The sequence below is a fragment of the Atractosteus spatula genome, chromosome 17, assembly GCF_055471065.1.
Source record: "Atractosteus spatula isolate fAtrSpa1 chromosome 17, fAtrSpa1.hap1, whole genome shotgun sequence".
Taxonomy (NCBI): domain Eukaryota; kingdom Metazoa; phylum Chordata; class Actinopteri; order Semionotiformes; family Lepisosteidae; genus Atractosteus; species Atractosteus spatula.
The window spans coordinates 11,508,187-11,528,907 of NC_142722.1; the positions used below are offsets into that span (position 1 = coordinate 11,508,187).

The 20,721-nt window shown below is 42.6% G+C and overlaps 1 protein-coding gene across 1 annotated transcript in view; it reads right to left on the reverse strand.

Annotated features, from left to right (window-relative positions):
- ncor2 (nuclear receptor corepressor 2) overlaps positions 1-20,721 on the reverse strand; it is a 179,667-nt gene that overhangs the window by 45,878 nt on the left and 113,068 nt on the right. Inside the window, exons 14-18 of the mRNA XM_088935499.1 lie at positions 19,322-19,376; positions 17,681-17,779; positions 10,620-10,792; positions 5,925-6,085; positions 3,281-3,343 (exon numbers count right to left, since the gene is read on the reverse strand). Of these exons, the coding sequence (XP_088791625.1) occupies positions 3,281-3,343; positions 5,925-6,085; positions 10,620-10,792; positions 17,681-17,779; positions 19,322-19,376 (551 nt within the window). The remainder of the gene's footprint in view (positions 1-3,280; positions 3,344-5,924; positions 6,086-10,619; positions 10,793-17,680; positions 17,780-19,321; positions 19,377-20,721) is intronic.

Genomic DNA, 20,721 nt, shown 5'->3' on the forward strand with positions numbered 1-20,721 from the left:
AGGTTTAATAGTCCTGATTAGACAATTCAACCTCACATGTCTTAAACTGAGACTGAAGCCCTCAGTAACCAGACCCCAGGGGCAGAGTGAAGACTACAGTACAAACTGCAAGCCTTGTCCTACTACACAAAGCCCACAGCCCTTTTTTTATCATTACCAGACCTGCAAGAACACCACATAATGTGCAGCGGATGTAGACCCTGTAGACATACTGTACAACAGAGTGTATTAAAGTGTATGTAAGTCTCTAACACCAAATCCCTCTCTATATGCTAGAGAATGTAGCTGCTTTATCCTCTGACAAAGCAGTTTAGGCGTCTAATTTTTTGGACTGGAGTTTTGAGTGAATAATACAAAACAACACCTGCCTGACAGCAGTAACCCTTTTCATTAAATTAAACAGGCATCTGATCATTAAGCCAGGAACTACAGATTCTAGTATTGAGGGTTTTATAGGAAAGAGGGATAAACCCTTTACAGTAATACCTCATTTGGCTAAGTTAGGCACATCTCATTATAAAGTGCTACATAATAATGCTAGAAAATCAAACCAAAAAAGCTCTAAACGAGAGACACTTCACCTCTCCGGCTGCATTCCAAGACATGTATCCTTTTTATCTTAATGGAAGTTACAGAAATTATCTTAAAATCCGGCAGATCCTATTTCTACCAGCTCTGCCCCACCCCCCACCTCTTAGTTACATAAACCTTTTGGAAGTATCTAGTTCACGTGCGCCCTGCGAGTAAGGCTCACCCAGCCTCGAGGACAACGATGCCTGCTCATCTCCCCGCAGTGGACTGGAACTCAAAACATCAGGTTAGATTACGAGGATGCGCTCCAGAGCAGTCATTCCAGGGTGGGATCACCCAGTCATGTGAAATGGAGGTGGTGGTGATGCCCACTTCTGCACTCTGAGGGCCTGGGGCACAAACACCATGTTGGAAGATGCTGGGCTGACCAGTTTTCTGACGCCTCAGATGGGATTACTGGACATAGCTGTCAGGGTAGAGGCAGCACACCACTGCCATCTCACCGTAGACTGAGCACAGAAAGCAAGATTTCAGGGTACGTGGAGCCCTTGGGGGCTGTTTGTTCAATTGGACAAAGTCACAGACATAGAGGGCTGTCGGGGAGAAGCCGAATTTTAGTTTTGTTTTAGTCATTTTTTAAGTCAGTTGGGTATGAACGTTCATTTACAACAATACCCATTTTCAAAACACAGTGTGCTGCCAGGGCATATATGAGCATCTTGCTGAAAAGTACAACAGCTGTACCCCCACTGGGATTTGAACCCATAAACCTCTGGGGTCTGCTGGATTCCAGAGCCTTAACCACTACCGCACACACGACTGAGTAGAGAAAACACAATACTGAACACAGAGCCGGAAGAGTGAACACAGAGGCTCACCCCATCATTTTTTTTTTATTTTCTGTCTAGATTTGATCTGTGATCTGACTAACTTTACCTGTTCATTATCTCAGGGCTCTTTCACTACCACACACACACACAGGGCGCTGATGGTGTTTACTGAGAGCTAAACAATAGTCATTAGACAGAGTTGTTTTTGCCTTTTTTCCTATAGTGAAAGAAAATAAGAAGTAATGAGTCTTCAACGGAAATCCTGCCTCCTGATGTCGTATCTACAGTTACAATATGCAGAAGTACCAATTAAATTATCAATATAAGGATGCATCTTTAAGACCACCAGTGTACCATTATTTATCCGCAAACAGGGTTTGAAACCTAATGGTAAACCCACCTTGAAAATGTGACATTGTGAGTAAACAAAGTCAATGTGGCCAGCATTACAGTACATGCTCAACAGTATTAAACGGACAACCTTCAGCGCACAATTTTGGGTTATGTTGCCATGCATTGCTGTGCATACAGATAAATCCCTCATGTCTGCTTGCATGCTACTATTTCTGAGCACGCATGTGTGGGTTCCTTTCGCTCCAAAGTCTGTGGTGAATGAATGAAAGGAATGGCCAAGTGTCTAACTATGTCGCCAATTTGGCTGAGAAAATCAAGGAAGATACAAGTACGGCCACCATGGCCCTCTTCAAAGACAGATTTCAGGACGCACACAACTAGACAAGGCAAAAATGTTACCGATATACTAACCACTATTAATTATATTATTTACAAGAAAAAAAAAAACTTGAAAATGTCAGAACTGCAAGGAACTAACAAGTAATAAAAGTGGTGACTTTTTTCCTTGATGCTATTACAAGATGAAAGCTACCAGCTTGTTTCTTTTAGCTTTCATGATAAAACACTTGGACTGGAGCCTCATCCCACAAGAATCCCACAAGGATGTCTGGATAGTCAGTTCCAGGGTCTGGTCTGAAACATATTTGTCTGAATGTGTATTCTTGCAGCTGATTTTGGAATCATGCCTCAATGTACTGTTATGTTCTAGGATGCTTTGGCAATAACGTTCACGCTAGGAGTAAACTGTAAAGCACTGTATTGCTGTGTTTTTAATTTAAAAGACCGTGCATCACACTCAGAGATGAAGGCCTGCAGTCAAAGGGTTTTGCTCATTGCATCTAAAAACATTTGTGAAAAAAGCACAGCTTAGTTTGGAAAATCTCCCACTTTGTATAAAAAAAAATCACAGAACCAAGAGTTTTTGTTTGCCTGTATACGCACGATATACAGCAGATGCAAATCAACACAAGTCATTAAAAAGCCCATAAAACATTCCTAGAAAACTTAGCAAAAAATTACACACAGGCACAGTTTACTGGATAAGAAATAGAGCACCGATAAACCTTCCTCACTCACAAAAAGACATTATAACCCTCTTGCACGAACACACCGCGCTCACCCGAGCACCGATTAGATGTTGCTATCTCAGAGCTCATTTTTCATTGTGAACAGATGACCGAGTTCGAAAGAGATCTGTAGAGATGTGCGGTGCTCGCCAACGTTTGGGAGCACTAAAGTGCCATTTCCGAGAACGCTTAAAACATCTGGGAATGAACGCTGGTACTCAGTGAAACCTCACAAGAGTACGCTAACCTTCATTGTCGCAGTACAAAACTTCAGGCAACAGCAAGTGAAAAAGCTCCTTTGGTACAAAAACAAAGGCGCAGAGGGGTCAAAGAGCAGAGGACTCAAGCAGACAACAAAAGTTGTCAAACTTCCTGCCGCCAGCCAGCTTCCACTCCGCAGTGGCTGCACTGTACGAAGAAGGAAGCCTTCAGCAGACTTCATTCATGGCTGAGGGAACCACGAAATCCTAAGGAGGGGAAAAAAAAACTTGCACTCACCTTTTTTGGCGGTTTCCATCTCCTCCTCTGTCCAGCGAGAGCTCTCGTTCATCTCTAGATTAGCTGCAAAGCAAGTATTTATTGACGGTGAGAATTGCAGAGAGCAGGCGGTGTTAGTGTGCTTCAGACTGCCTTTCAGCCCAGTTTGTTTAATCAACTAGGAAGCAGGAAGCCCACATAAAATTCAGTTAATCATTACAGTTATTACTACCATGTTTTTCTCTCTTACCTCTGTAGTCCCCTGCTTGAAGCAGAACAAGGCTTAGGCCAAAATCACCCACAACCCCATCCTCCACAGGCAGTATTCAATGCAAAATACAGAGGTGTGAGTTTGTGTGCACTGCTGAGAGGGGCTGTTGTAAACTATTATAAAACCACAAGAACATCAGACCAGACGTTACCTCAAAGGAACCATTTTGTTTCAAACAGGCTTTAGTTTTCCCTCAGAGATCAAATAGATCTGCTGGTCTTTTACGTGTAACACTACTACAATACAGAAGGAACTCATACGAATCACCATATTTTACATAATCTGAACGTCCGACTCTCTTTTCTTGGAAAAAGAAGTGCACTTTTTAAAATCCTAGTCCTTAGTTGTAGGAGACACTCATTCAAAATTGATAAGATAGTAAAAGAAATATGATCTTCTTTCAGAGTTCCTCGAAATAATTATTCTAATGTAATTTTATTTGATGGATATGATTTATTTGTAATTTTCTATATGACACAATGTGCCATACATGTACAGTATGTACAGTATCAAAAGCCAGCTTTGCTGACAGTTATGGGGACAAGTCTATGGGTGGACACTGGCTCCCTCTAGTGGACATATGATGTCATGTTGAACTTTTCAAAGAAGTCACCTTTGCTGGGGTGATCACCTCCATCATCCATCAAGACAAGTGTCAGAATGAATGCATGGGCTGAAAATAATTAACCCAAAGATAAAAACCTGAGCTTCACCAGCTTTAGGTGGCTCATCTGAAAAGAAAGCCCCACACTGTCCTTATCATTTCTTTATTTTCTAGCACATTACTTTTATGCAATGAGACTCGGGAAGAAGATCCAGCCCTTCTGTATAGTATCAAAAAAGACAGTCCATACAAGTCAGTCACTGAACGCTATCTGATTGGTTCAAAACCTGTAAAAAATCCAAGGTGTATAAATCATTTTATAATAATCGGGCATGTTTGTCCATGATGATGATGTCCCTAACAAACAAAACGTTTTTAAAGCCTCATTAAAGACTTAACTGAATAAGTGTCCAAATGCGGTCTCTGAGAGGCCAAAATCTGGAGCATTTCTAAGTATGGTTAAATCCTTACATGATGAGCTGTGCAAAACTGATCAAACACAATCAGTAGGATAACAGAACAGAAGTAAAACAACATATCCAGATTCTATGGAAAATCAGCTATGTCATTGTAACTATCCTTTAAAATTCTGAACTTAAAATATTTTTTGGCAGATGAGCTTTAAAATGCATCTTTACTAGCCCTTTAAAAACCGCTCTTGTTCTCTCTGGGACCAGAGAAATAAAGGCAATTTATTTCCCACAGGCACTGTAATCTGCTCTGGGGTGCTGTACCATTAGCTTCCCATCAAGCTCAGGGTCTCTGTGAAGGTCACTATGAAGCCAGTGTACAGGCCGACACCCCTGGGGATGACAGGTTTGGGAATGGCAGCAATCACTAGGACCAGCCTGGTTCCATTCCAGCTTCGTGACACCATCAGACAAAGGGATCATTCTCTTCCAGGCAATCAGGAGGGCAGATTAGTCCTGGACAAGTTCCTGACACAGCTGCCTGACTACGACACTGCCTATAAAAAGACTGGCTTTGTCAGACACTCAGCTGTAGGGGAGCCTACAGCTGCACTGGCCCGTCACACTGCCTTCCCATCATGCAGCACTCCAGGGCGCACAGAGTATCCTGAGCACGGGGATGCAAAAGAGCAGTGGCCAACCTGAACTCTCCTCGGCACGACTGGCATGAGCTCCTTGTGCCGTTCTGTCTCGGCTAGGTGTGGAGTAATTTAGATGCAAAAATACTTCTGTTGCACATGAAGCTATTAAATACGGAACAAACGACCCCTGTCTGTAAAAGAGGGCAGAGGGCAGACTGGCAACTTCCTCTTCTGCATCTAAACATAAAAGTACAGGCTCAACAGTTTCCCCACTACTAGTTTCATAATACTTTGACAAATTGTGCAAGCTACAAACTACACACTCCGCAGAGACTGTCAGAGTAAATCGATCGGAGGACAGACAGTCTCAGACATGTACACATCCATCCCTCCATTTTCTAATGGCTTTATCCAGTACAGGGCTCATGGGGGATATATATCCCCTGGACAGGACGCAGGGCAGGGAGACCGACACAGACGTGCTCACAATCACACCAGGGGCCGTTTTCCCAGAAGCCAATGAACCTGCTAGTGTGACTGTGGACTGTAAGAGGAAACAGGAGCATCCAGAGGAAACCCACACAAATGGGGAGAGAACACTCAAACTCTTCACAGATAGCAGCCCGAGAAACTGAACACACAGGGCTTCTAAGAGGGGCTGGCTGAGGCAGTCGCAGCTTGGCACACCAAAGCACATAGCAGGCGAGGTCAGCCGGGCGGCGGCGCGCAGGAGCCTCACCCAGCTCGTTGCTGAGCGGCAGGGCCGCGGCCTCCTCGGTCTCGTTGGCCATGGAGCGGGTGATGCGGCCCTTGCGGCGGCCCTGGCTGTTGGCGGTGCGGCGGCCCTTGAAGGCAACAGCTGGCTCCTTGTCCTCCCCGTCCTCCCCGGAGGTGTCGTCCCTGCGAGAGGGAGAGAGGGGAAAAAGGAGAGGCGTCGGGAAAAAGGCCCGGGCTGTTTTTCCCTCAAGCCGTGTGATCCTCAGAGGCCACTGGTGTGTAGAAACAGCTGGAGCCGATTCTGTTTGGATGAACCTGGACAGTGTTTAAATGAAGAAGTCGCCCCCCCCCCGCACATGGGACCACGTCCTGATGCAGAGGTGCTGTGGCGCACAGCAGCTGCCTCTGCCCTGCTGGACTGTAAAGTATCTACTGTAGGCGATGCACTTAGTCCAGTAACTGGTTTGGTGTATTACATTTCATCCACTCTTTGCCACAGCTTGTTATGTCATATATTTTAACACAGAGTTTTCTACAAATTACCATCTCGGTAGAGTACTGGATATTAATAATATAAAAATACTAAAAGAAGTAGAATATAGAATATCAGTATAATATTTCAAATATGATCGTTTTTTAGAAAGAGCAAATTAGCTCAGTTCAGAACACTTTTTTTAATCAGTGATAGAAGTCAAGGATAACACCATTTCTATCTCCATATTAGTTTCTCCTGCTGAAAAGCAGGATTTACTTGATGACAAAGAAAAAACGCGGCTCTAGTGCGCCCATATACACACAAAATAATTTTTGAAAGAAGCAAGGAAAAAAAAAAAAAAGACTCCCCAGAAAATGGTTCATCCAGGGAGATGAGCCACAAATATAGGTCTTAAACTGCGAATAAGGTAATGCATCTGTAAAGCTGGTTTTTACGAGCTCCAGAAATCTCCTTCAGCGTCCTTTATGAACCAGTCATTTGTTTCAACATAAAGTGAAGCACTGTGCAAAAAGAAGAAAAAAACGGGCTCACACTGAAAGGACCTTCAAATAGCTTTCGCACAAGCTTGCATTTCCAGCATCAGCACAATCGGCAAGCTGACAGTAAGCTATTTGCAAAATGGCCTTTCTGAATTCATCATTCCTGGCTCCTAATTAATCTTCCTGAAAGAAACCTGCTGCTGAACTTCAGGCTGCACTAAATATAGGACAGCCAGATGTTCCCTCTGGTTGCAGCTGGGTGAGAGAGTGGGCCCTCTGTCTCCCCCCATTTGAGATTTCAGGGTGAAAAAAATACCTCTCTCCTGCACACCATGCCCTATATTTAACCAGCTCCGCATCTTCGCCACAAGTTTACTACTGTGGTTCCAAAGCAATGAGCAACAACTCCAGCACTTCCAGTATTTCTTACACTGGGTCACCATTCCAGCATCAATCAGGAGCACCTGAAGGCTCAAAACCTACAAACCTAGACTACAACAAACATTTCTGTCACATACTGTATCAGTACTCTACTGTATAATAAGCTTTCAATCACAGAAAAACGCTCAGCTGAATCCAGATATGTCTATCCCCGAAAAGCAAATGTACAATATTACAGGACCTCTACTTTAAAACAGTTTTCAATACTAACAGCAGCAGAAGCGCAGTTGAACTTCATACTATTTTTATACACATTTTTACATTTCGCAAAACATGAACATCACAAGCAACACGGAGACCACAGTGTCGATGTGAAATTTTAAGTAGCTAAAGTTTCACAGTTGCAATTACCAGTCGCTGTAATGGAATACAATTGTGACCACTGGTGCCGAGTGGTTGTGGAACGTGTCATGTAACTGAAGTAATAAAAAGAGACCTTAGGAGACGCTGAGTTGAGTCAATCGGATGTTTCAGAAATTTGCAGCAATAAAGATTTAAAACAAATCTTTGTGTTCATCAGGACGAGGGGGGGGAACGAGGCAGAGCAATCACACCACACTCGACCCCAAGTCCCACAAAAAGCCTTTTAGCAACCCATTCAATCTGCGTACAAGCATAGGAAGCATTAAGTGAAAAAAATTGTGCTGTTTTCTAAACCTTCATGCTGGGCAGAATAGCAGTTGTGAAAATGGCACGGAAATCATTAATAAAAAAATCTGCACTTACAAAAAGTGGAGAACTGTGCTCTGAACAAGAGGCGTACTGATGTGAACTCAATATGGTAAAGCCCCAAGACCCAATACTAATCAAAAAGGACTTTTACACACTGATCTTCTTTCTTAATGCATCTGCTAAAATAAAACTGAAGCTGAGCCAATACATTTGATACAAAGCACCTCCAACAGGGAAATAAAGCAAGATTTTTTGTGTGTGAAAGGATTCCATTAAAACAAAGGCCATGATTATAAACCAAAACCTTGATCTCATCATTTTAAACTCCAGCTCCATTGCCTAATTATGAATTATTTTAACTATCAGCTGTGCTGTTTGGAATATGTCTCAGTTCTTTGTTCTTGTTCTTTTCCTTCGCTTCTTCATGTGGTTAGCACTGAACTGGCTGGCACAGACACTTCTGGAATGCTCTGGCTGAAAATAACTTGTGAGGAATCCATGAAGAGAGGCAATCAATAACCTGAACGCCCATAACTGCTGCCAACATGCTTAATTTGGTTGGATTTTCAGAGAAACTTTCAGAATTAGTTAGGATTGAGGCATTCCAAGCATGGCAAAAACAAAAGGAAGAAAATTAATCACTGGATAGGCATTTCCAGGAGAAAGGCATTGGTGATAAAGATATTCTGGGCTGTGATTTAATAAAGGGAGGGGGGAAGGAGTCATACCTCACATTCACACAAAGCTAGTTCAGTTTCCTGGACAGAATCCCTGCATCGTTATGTCTGACCAAAAGAACAAAACAATTCAAGGCTTCCTTCGAATGGAAGTTACTTCCCAGTAATTAATACATTTAATTTATATTGCACATTTCATTACAGTGAATGCCAATGTGCTTCACATTAATAGGAGAAGTCAAGGAACTTAAAAATCACTAAGAAGAACAAAGGAGATCAGACTGTTTATAGTACTGGAAGTTGAAAAGCCTGCTGGTTGAGAACATTTTAATGATCTCAGTTGAAGCTACTTGTCTGAGATGACTGGGGAGGCTGTTCTCTATGAGCAGGGAGCAGAGACGGAGAAGACACCGTCATCCACAGTACTGTATGTAATCCGATTCTGGGGATTTACCAATCATGGCCTCCTAATAATCCCCCTCTATGAATTGGCTTCATTACTCTGCTCTCCTCCCCACTGATAGCTGATGTGTGGTGAGCGGTTAAACTGACCTGACTGTACTTGAATACAGTTGTTGACAGGCCATAAAGTTCAAATAATAATAATTGCTTACACTTATATAGCGCTTTTCTGGACACTCCACTCAAAGCGCTTTACAGGTAATGGGGACTCCCCTCCACCACCACCACCAATGTGCAGCATCCACCTGGATGATGCGACGCCAGCCATAGTGCACCACACATCAGCTATCAGTGGGGAGGAGAGCAGAGTAATGAAGCCAATTCATAGAGGGGAATTATTAAGAGGCCATGATTGGTAAGGGCCAATGGGAAATTTGGCCAGGACACCGGGGTTACACCCCTACTCTTTTCGAGAAACGCCCGGGGATTTTTAATGACCACAGAGAGTCAGGACCTCGGTTTTACGTCTCATCCGAAGGACGGCACCTGTTTACAGTATAGTGTCCCCGTCACTATACTGGGACATTAGGACCCACATGGACCGCAGGGTGAGCGCCCCCTGCTGGCCCCACTAACACCTCTTCCAGCAGCAGCCTTAGTTTTTCCCAGGAGGTCTCCCATCCAGGTACTGACCAGGCTCACACCTGCTGAGCTTCAGTGGGTTACCAGCTATGAGCTGAAGGGTGATATGGCTGCTGGCTGCACTGTATGCAATCTTCATACAGCGTGTAAAAGAGAAAGCCTCTGACGGATGTGTTGATGCACCACTCCACTTAGGATATGCTTTATCATTAAAAGTGGATTTGCTGTCTAATAATTGCACACTTAAATTTGGTTTCACATTTCAATTGATAAGATCAATTAAAAATGAATGAAGTCTCAAGAAAGAGATCCCCTTGTTAAAAAAGCTTTTTGCGCTGAGTTCCAAATCATTAAGACCACATGGAATCAAGGCACGTAAAGCAAAAACCTTTTGTTGTGAAGCCTAACAAAAGTACCTGCACAGAAATTATGGGGGAAAAAAAAAACCTCTTACAATGACAAACTAACGAGACGTGGAACTTCACCCCACTGAAAGTCTCACCCAGACAAAATTTGTAAAGAAGACTGCAATACGATTATGACAATAGTATTCACAGAGAAGCCAGGAGCTTAAATTGCTCTTGAAACACTAAGGGAAAATGTCCTTTGCCGAGATTAACGTCTGAAAACACTGGAATTTGTCCAACATTTTTAACATTCGCCATGGAATCCGCACAGCAGGTTAATGATGTACAAGACTGATCTGTAGTGTCACATGTGATACAGACAGACATGCGATTGACCAAAACGTTCGTTTTAGATGGTTAGCTTTCTGTATGTTTGTGTGAGGAGGAATTTGCACTGCATTTCGCCATTGCTTAACCAGCGGGAACTGTGCCTATCCAGATTCTCCAAAGGGTTCGGTGCAACGAAAGAGTGAGGAGAGAGAGAGAAGGGGGGCGACTCACTTCAAGCCCTCTTCCTTGTCGTTTTCCGTCTCAGGCTTCTCCTCCTCCTTCTCTCCCTCCTTCTCCTTGTCTTTCTCATCCTTGTCTTCCTGGCTGCTCCGATTCACCTGCTGCTGCTGCTGCTGCTGCTGCTGCTGTTGTTGCTGCTGCTGCTGTTGCTGCTGCTGCTGCTGCTGTAACACAAGACCAAGACGTCAATATGACATCCTGGTGACCGGAGAGAGAAGCTGAAAGAAAGCACGCAGAGGAGAGAGACCAAGACGTTCCTCTTCGCGCATAGGCAGGTGGGTGTCTGCAACAGGATGCCCAGCCAGACTGCTGAAGCAGACTCCTTGGGACTCTTTCGAGGAGCAGCTGGAGATGTGGAAGCTACAAGCAATTAACTAAATCTCATGTTCCGAAACAGCCAGTGGCGACGCCAGCCCGCACTCAGTTGAGCTCAACAAAATCATTAAAAGGCACCAGTTTTTACACTGGGGCGGCTGTTTTTTAAAATAGTTTCGCATTGTTTTGTTAGCATGGGGTATGAAAACCATGGGGTTAAATTTGGTTTCCAGTGGAGGGATGGGACGAATGAGGGATCCCACCACTCATCTTGGCATGGCCCTATATCTTCACATTGAGAAGACCCTGGAAAAATATTAAATTTGTCCCTCTGAGCCAGTAACTGTTTACAGCTAATTTAAACAAGAGATTAAAGATGGGCTTTGACACCCTCTATATACTGTACATAAAGGTTTGTAATGACACATGACAACATTATGTGAAAAGACTCATTAAGACCAACCAAAAACCAATTAACTAAGCGAGAGAGCTCCATTAATACCCCACCTGCCTGAACACTCATCCTAGACACCCCTAAGGTCCTTTCCTTTTAGTGAAATACCTGTTTCCAACCCAGCCATGACAAAACACAACCTGTTTATCCAGCCTCAGTGATTTTTTTCCTCTACACCAAGACCTACCCTTCACAACATGTGACATTTGAGGCCAGCCAGCGAGAATCTTTCCTTCGCCAGACTTTCACACTTTTGGTCTCTATGACTGGAAGAAAACTTTTTTTTTCTTTGCTCCCCCCACCCCTCCCTCACCCCCATGTTCCTGGCTTTGGTGCAACTTCCTCGCTGCTGGAGAGAGGAATGCAGATCTCTAGGAACAGGGACAGATACTCCTGGCTTCAGCAATATCAACAGCTAAAACCTGCTGTGGATCCTTCATTTACTGTAACTGCTAAACCCATGGAGGACAAATCCATTTCTAAAGGACAACAGACTTAAGGCCTACAGATTTCATTCCAAAGTTAAACTTTCTTAATTGACCTAATTATTTGCGGAAGAACTCAAATGTGCTCCTGATCAGTTGGTTACTGAAACAAGGTGCCTCTAAATAATGTCTTTTGGCCCCCACTGACCGAAGTTGTCCACACTTGAGTTACAGCCATTCACATCTGGTGCACACCGCACTATAATGATAAATAACGGAAAACCTACAGGACATTTCCGTTATGATGAAGACAATAAGGTGTTCAATCCAGCTACTGTATCTATTATCCAGAAAAAGGAGTATAATTCTGCAAATCTGAAATGTTTAATGCTGCAAAAGACAGAGGCTCACCCAGATGTAATCTGAATGATCAAAAACAATACATTTATAATTTTGTATATGTAGCACATTCATTAATTAGATCTATGTAGGCATACACAACAGATCTCTTTATTATAATCCCTGCTGGTGCGCCATTGTCTTCTGACTCAAATGAGTTAAAACCACCACGTCATAAACAGATTCACTCTGAAATTGAAAAAAAAAGTGAGACAAATTTGCTTCTGCAAACACAGGCACACACGCCTAGCAGTAGAAGAGAGCTGACACGTGTCTCTTGTTTCACGGAGTTTATCCCAGGCCAGCTGAGAGATAAACAGTCAGTCAGCCGCTAGGCCACACCACACTACCTGACAAGCCCGCACAAGTCTTTGCTAGACACCAAGGAGGCGTTCCTTCTGAAACCGTCCCTCTCCTGTCTCAGCTGATCTGAATCTCTACAGGCTGCCGCCCACAGGACTGGACATCCCTGCGCTGTTATCAGCAGGAAGCCTCCTTCCGAAAGCACCAGCCACGCGGGGGTTAAGAAACGCACGACAGCACAAGCCAAACTAGCCTGACATTTTTTTTTTCCCAAAACCCACCTTCTGTTCCGCTGGGTCACAGCAAGCTGACAGCAGCCCCGAGCTCCTCATCGCAGCTGAGCACTGACTCAGTGAAGCCTCTGATCTGAGCCCCTGCTAACATCTCCCTCTCTCCCTCTCTCGTCATGCTAAACTAACTGCTTTTCTCTCCCTTTCCGTTTTTTTTCTTTTCGGTACTTTGCATACTGAGCCTGTCAACTAACCACAGCATTCCAGTTATGATTTTGCAATTTACTGGAATACTGGAGTAGCTCAGAGCCTGGCCTATGATTCATAATCTAAAAAAACCACAAGTGGTGCAACCCAAACCACAGGGCTGCTCGGCAGTGGTGATTAATCCTCAGGGACACCGATTCTGAAGAGCAGCGCAGCACTCTTCTTCTTCTTTTATTCTGCACTTTCAGACAGAGGGAGACATCTGCAGAAAATGAGAGCTGAGCTTCTTACCTGTGCACCCCACCACTCCCAGCCCCTCCAAACACACAGGCATCCCAGAAAGTGACACTCGCACTCACAAGAATACAGCACACACACAAGCATTCTACAAGCCAACGAGCAACGTGCGGTTATGACTCATTAATACAAATCCTGTCACAAAGAAAACTAAGGTTACCCACCTTAGTTACCCAGCTCCACCTTCTCACTACTCATTATCTGGACAGTAAAATGTCTTAGCTTTTTTTTACAAATTAGAAAACCAAACCTTCTTCCGAAAGATTTAAAAATAATGTTCCTACAGTAAATCTTATCACTTAAAGAGTTGTTCTACATTACTCCTTGTTAATTGAAATTCAGTGACTGACACACATTTCTGATTTTTAAAACTGGCAGGTTCTCATTTGGAGCGCCTGCCTCAGGCGACTATTAAAAGCACCCCAAAATGACTTCCCTTTTCCTTCGCAGCGTAATGTTAGCCCACGGACACCTCCACTGGGAAACGTTTTTTTTCAAATCTGTTTGATTTTCTTAGGCCGTTGCAAAGGAAAAGTAAACCACACAACACAAATGTTTCCAGCACTTAAAACAATCCCAGTGGAGAAACCGTGGATTTAAACCAAGAAGAACAGGCGCATGGCTGCATGCTTAAAATCTAGCCCTCTGGCCTGGTGGTCTCTGAAACTCTTCACATACCAGGCAACTCCCCAGGTACAGGCCCACAACTGCAGGGACAATCTGTCCAGAACCTGTCTAGGGCATACGAACTATGGCCCACCTGCCCATTCTTAAATCCAGGAATGTTCCAAAGAGGTGGCTTTGTAATTGTCAATTGGCACCAGGGCCCTAGTGTTCACTGAATCTGGCCGAAGACTGGTGCAAGGTGCGAGGCGGGCATCTATAAACAAGCTGGTACAAGACAAAGATCTCCTATGGTTATCTTACAGTGCATCTGCGCTCGAGCGAGTGTTGAAACAAATCATGATTATCAACTGAGCTGCACCTCAGGACTTATCTCTGGAGGGACTTATCTACTGCCTCAGATTGCCACACTGTCTTTGACAGAACCCGCCACCAGCTTCCTGCAGGGTCTTATCGAAGGAAACAAAATGCTACTCGTTGATGTGACTAAGCTTACCAGTTATTAAGCCCAGACTTTGTTCAGCAAACATGCACTCTTGTAGATCCACTGAAGGCTTAAATATGTGGAGAGAAACCAAATGACTGATTTTACTAATGAGGTTTCTACAGAAGCCCCCACACATCCAGAGGATGGGGTAACGATAGAAAACAGGCCAGGTAGCTCCGACGGGGGGGGTGCAACACTGCACTTAAAATCCAGCTGCAACGGAAATGCCAGGCCTCGTTCACAAAAGGTTCTAATGCGATTATCAGCTTATATGTCAAAGATAAGGGGTGCATAATGAAATGCCATGTGCACAGGCCACGAAGAGTACCATCTGAAAGCCTGCCACACAAGCGCTAACCTAGATGGTGCTGGATATGCTAAATGTACAGTAATTTTTATGCAAATCATGTGAAAAGAGAAGTGATGAGGGTAATGATACACATAGAGAAGTCACAAAAACTAACTACGGGGCATGCCCGGCTTGGGTGCACATCTGCACAAATGAAAAGCAGGTGTAACAAGCCGAGATCCTTCTTATCAAAAGCTGCTGTGCAGCACAAGTGATTTATCTGAACACAAAGGCACTCCTAGCGCACATTGAGAGGTGCTGTTATCAATGAAGGGTGGAAAATTGACGGTATTACTCACAATATTATGTTAAATACTTCAGATTGTTTTCATATTCTCCAAAAAAACCCTACTTCCTCCACACACTGCTCCTCCCACACCTTTAAACAAACAATAAGTCTCTGTTCCTTACAGTTAGTGATGCTTACATTCATCGTCATAACATTTACTGTAGTTGTCCATTATCTTCACAAGCATCTTCTTACTGAAACATTTTCATATGATCTGTACTTAAGATACACGCACATTTACATGTGTGCAGCCATCCCAGTAATAATCTATGACTTCCTATGCCTAGTCTGCATAAGGGGAACTCACCTAAGTGAATAAAGTATGACGTTATGGTTATCACACAAGTCAAAACAGGCACTGCTTACACGTGTCTTTTGTCATTTTTTACCTTATCTTTGTGAATAAGGTACTACTTCTGTAAATTCTATATCACAGGAAAATAGGCCCACAGTATTATGCTACACTTCCTTACAGGACTGACAAATTTTATTTAGTTCATATCTATCAGTTTAGTTTTATGTTTTGTTCCCTTACTAGAAACATTTCTGAAGGCACATTCTGAATTGAGACATCTTGTAACTGATAAACCGAGGGCCTGTCACGAACACACACCACCAAAAGCTACAAGCTAAAAAAAAAAAAAAAAAAAAGAATCACTCTAATCAGTGCTTGAAAATCACCCAATTTATTGCTGCTTTGCGTTCTGCACCTAAACAGATCGATAGCCACGTCAAAGCCTGCTCGTTAAGACCGTTGATATTTAACGATTCTGTGAGGTCAATGTTGCTATTAAAAAAAAATCAATTTAGACTTCAGACTCATTATCCAGCTCTTTATTGCAATCTTCACTTTCATTCACATAAGGCTGTTGCTCTTCACCCAGGTTCTATACGAGACGCTATTAACATCACCTTCTGCTAACGTGTTCCTGATTAAAGAAAGGTGCTTAGCACTGGAAGACAGGATGGTAATGAGAGGGAGTGTTGTACAGGCAATGCAAAGCCAAGGGAAAACTACAGCTTACAATAATTTACACTTCTTTTTACTTAAGCCCGGCACAGAGAAAACATAATGATTCACCATTTAATAATGACCACATATCAAGAGCCCTGTGTGGACCAAATCCATTAACTTGATGATAATATACTGTCAAAACTAAATACAGTGAATATTTTATAGTACACTCATCTCTTGCCATATGAGCACAATTGATTCCAAAATTTGTTTGTGTAGGTGAAAAACTGAAAAATTCCCATTAGTAGTTCAGTAGTTTAGGTGGGTAGCTTTTTCATCAACAGAGGATACCCCAGCAGTGTTACTGACAGGGCCCTTGCCCGAGCCAAAGCCTCAGACCATCAACTCAATCAGGAACCCCCACCGTAACAACCACATTCCTTTGGTGCTTCCCTACCACCCCACTTCCTATCCCCAGGACAATTAACAACTTAACTTTTCCATCCTACAGGATGATCCCTCCATTGGGGCCCTCTTTTCTGACCGCCCCATCATCTCATATCGCCGAGCACCTAATCTGCGCAACCTTCTTGTTCACAGCTCCCTTGATTGCCCTCAGCAACCATCCACACCAGGCACTTTCCCTTGCAACAGAGCTCGCTGTATCACCTGCAAGTACACATCCAACACCACACTCATTCAAGGCCCCTCAGGACAATTCCGGATCACCCAGACGGCATCTTGTACCTCCAGCAACCTTATTTACTGTATCTCTTGCAGTAAATGCCTATCCATCTACATTGGAGAAACAGGAAAGAGACTCGGAGACCGCTTCAGAGAACACGTCAGGGCTGTGAAGATTAAAGATCTCTCCAAGCCCATTGTCTCTCATTTCACCTCTGACGGCCATGACCACTCTAATCTCTCCTTTGTGTTCTCAAAGACAGTTTTCCGAACTCATACATCAGAAAGACTACAGAAACCAAAATTATCCTGCAGCTAGGATCATACCTTCTCCCTTCTCTTAACGACAGACTATTCTTCTTCTAAATTTTCTCCATTCATTGGAGGTTTCATTTCACACCTCTCTACACCTATCCTGACTTCACACCTCTTGACTGGCCTCTTTCTGTCCCCTGCTCCCACCTCTCGCTCCTCCTCTCTCCCAGCCTTTGTTGGCTATAACACTTTTACATTTTATGTTAAGACAGGAGTAAAAAGTAAAAATGGAAGAATGAGTTACACACCTGGAGTTCGAATAATTGAGTGAAGCTAACGGATAAAAAAAAATAGGTATGGATATGCATTCTTGTTTTAGCAAATACTACTCTGAAAAGTGCTCTTTTAATGAGGGATGAGTTTATATTTTCAGGACTGACCTATTTATTCCACTACTCTTAGGAATACATACAGTACCATATTCATTTTTGTTTGAAGCTGCTGTTTAAACATTTATGTATGCCATGCTGTAAGTGGCAAAATTACTAGCACACAAACGCTTTCCAGCGTTTCACTAAGGCAAGAAACAAGTTCTTTTCCAGAACCGCAAATTTAAGAAGTACTGTTAATTTTGGACAAGCTTCTGAGATAAGTCAACATCTGTAAAACCAAGAACAGCAAAAAAAAAACAACACTTTTGCAGGTGACTAGAACATCATGAAATATGAACTATCATGGGTGATATGAAAGAAAAAGGGAGCAAAAGAGAACACACTTACCTGGCTTCTCCCACGGCGGCGATAATTCCTTCGGACAATGTTTTTGTAGTTTTCATTTTTCTTTGTTAGGTAGTAAAACAAGACGCAGTCGGCCACAGTCTGAAACAACACAACACAGGTTCATCGAACTCTCTGCGCTCACCCACCACACCTAGACACTTTATCCTAGACAATTATCCTTCAAGGAACAAATTAAGCCATTTCCAGAACCCTGCCAGGCCGAGAATCTAATTAGTGAAACACTTGCTCTGCCTTATTGCGGCATTGCGGTGTATACAGGCAACAGACAGGTGTTCGGGTGACAACGAAAGGATTCAGACGCCTTGAAATGCAGAGTTTTGGAGTCTGACACTGGGAAGATAAAGCAACTTGGTAGAGTAACTGAAGCATAAAAGCTGTATTCATTCTGACAGCACATCAGAGGTTATTAAACAAGAAAATAAATCTAAAGACCAGTTAGATCACACAAATCTCCTCGTTAAGGTTGACGAGCAACTGTTAATAAGGACCTGAGGAGCATTAGCAGTGCCTGTTACCTCAGCCGAGGGTCTTCTAAATCTGAGGTAAATGAGGGAAGAGACTCAGTGTGTGTTATCGCCATCAATGTGAATCTAATTAATAGCTCCTGATACCCAGAATGAAAACCTCTTCTTTTATAACACTTTCCCCTTAATTGACTATTGAGGTGTTAAAAGATTACACATACATTATTTAGAGTTCTAATTCCAGTCTTTGCCTCATTATCCAAGAAATTAATTAGCTTTCTGTTTGTTTTCTTTGTTATCTTCCCATCTTACAGCCATAGTGCAGAATACCAGCAATAAATTAATAACCGTAGTGGAACTAGTACTAAGAATATTATTCTTATAAGATTTTTTTTTTCAAGGGCAAGGACAGTGACATCCAGAAAAAACAAGCATTTACAGACCTTTGTGGCCCTTTTGAAATTCGTCCGCCATTTAATTTCCTCTCTTTTATTACATGTTCAAGCTTCTAATTTTCACCCTACCGCTTCTGTTTTAATTTGGCAAGAGACGGAAAACATCCTTCCTCCAGAGCAAGATGAAACGCTTTGCATAATGAAGTCAAAGGGTTTGATTTTGAACACAAGAAACACTTAAGTATTTCATGTCAGATTCCCAGCTATCAGATTAAGGAAATGAAGCATTAAATTCACCAAGAAAGATGTTGCAAGAAGCACGTTGACAAACACATGATAGGTGTGTTGTTAAAGGGCATAAACCAAAATAATCTACTACTATAATACTTTTAAAGGACATTGTTTTTTGTAAAAGGAAAAGGAAAGGTTTTAAATCATATTCAATTAGTTAAATTTTAGTTAAAAGGTTAAACATAGAGCTATATGTTGATCAAACACCCAGAGAAATAAATAATTCTTACTGTATATATACACGTGTGCACTAATGTGAATACACACTAACTTTAGAAGACACTTCCTGCATAGGCATTAAAAGCTGATTCATTAGGATCTTCCTCCTTCCAACTTTAGCTTCCATTAATCTGATATCAAGACCTAAGCCTCTTTGCACAGCTGAATAAAAGCATATCACAGGAAGACTGTTACTAACCCACAGTGTGCAGTTTCTCAGTATAGTCTCAGTTATAAGGAGGGGCTCTCACCTTTCTCTCCAGAAAAGAAGCAATTAAACCAAAGTTCTTCGGGTGCTGAATGAACCTGTTGACCCAAGAAAGAAAACAGAGCGAATTAAAAAAAAATCGGGATGTTCGGACATATGAATTGTTTATTCCTGACCCCAGTGATGCCGGCGAGCTGTGCCTCGGTCAAGCTGAGTTTAGAAACTGGACCAGGTCCTGTCTTCCTTGACCTGGGGCTTGATCTCCGAGAGAGACCTGTTAATTAGAAATCTGTGGATACGTCTGCATACATGTCTGTGCCTGAAGTGCTATCCCCACTATTGCTTTAGTAAGTGAATATATACACCCTTCCCAACCACCACACGCCCACCAGTACATATATCAGGAGTCCTCTGTAAAGGATGGACAACAAAACCTTCTTAAACTTGACTGCCAAGCCCAATAAACACAGATGTTGTCAATACCTAAACATTATGTAACAAACGGTTTCAAATTTTTAGCAACAGTATGATTTAGGGGCATTAAGACAAAACCAAGCTATTTTATTTTGCTGTTCAAAAAGGCTTCACAATGGATAATGGCCTCTATTATTATATTCAGTGCACATAGGTCTTAATAAGGCATCATCAGTATTTATTCAAAGATTATGTCTGTTACAGCAAACCTATCACCCTTTTTCAGAAGAAAAAACACTCCATGAGTTGAAATAAGTTGTACACTTGAGTAAATGTCTTACTAGGTAATGGTACTCACTTACTTCTTCACCTCGTTCTGTTACCTCATTCTCAAGCGCAGAATATAGTGCTGTGCATAACTGGACATTTAGCCTATTTTGTGATGTAAATTGGAGGTTTAGAAGTTACTGTGTACATTTTACTTTTATTGTGGTTTGCAATGCGCTCATCAGCGCTGATTCTATCTAACCCCAAAATATAAAAATAGCATTGCTGCGCCCCTTTAAAACCAATACACTGCCTTCTTTCAAGGAAAGCCTTGATAAGATACTTTGTTCAATTAACTACTACCAAACAGGTTAGATGGATTCAGCTGGAACTCTTCGCTTATTTTCTAATACACAGTAGGTCTGCGGACAGCCACTAGAAATTAGAAATTACAGTACAGGCAAATTCTCTGGAAGGACATTTCTTTCTTAATACAGACCTGCAAAAATGTCACGATTTCACTTCAGTTCCAACGAGACCAACACCCTCTGTGTACTGAGGCCCACAGCAAAAGAAGCCAGACATAGACTCCTTTTCTATCATGTAAACAGAAGTACTGGCACACATTCTGGGCTGGCAGTGAACACTGTAATATAAAAGTCTCGGGACTTTCTTTCTTACTTAAACAGCTTTTTTTGCACTACCCGTGTGACATGTATTGTGCTGCATGGAAATAACACGTGTATTGTATGAAACCAGCTC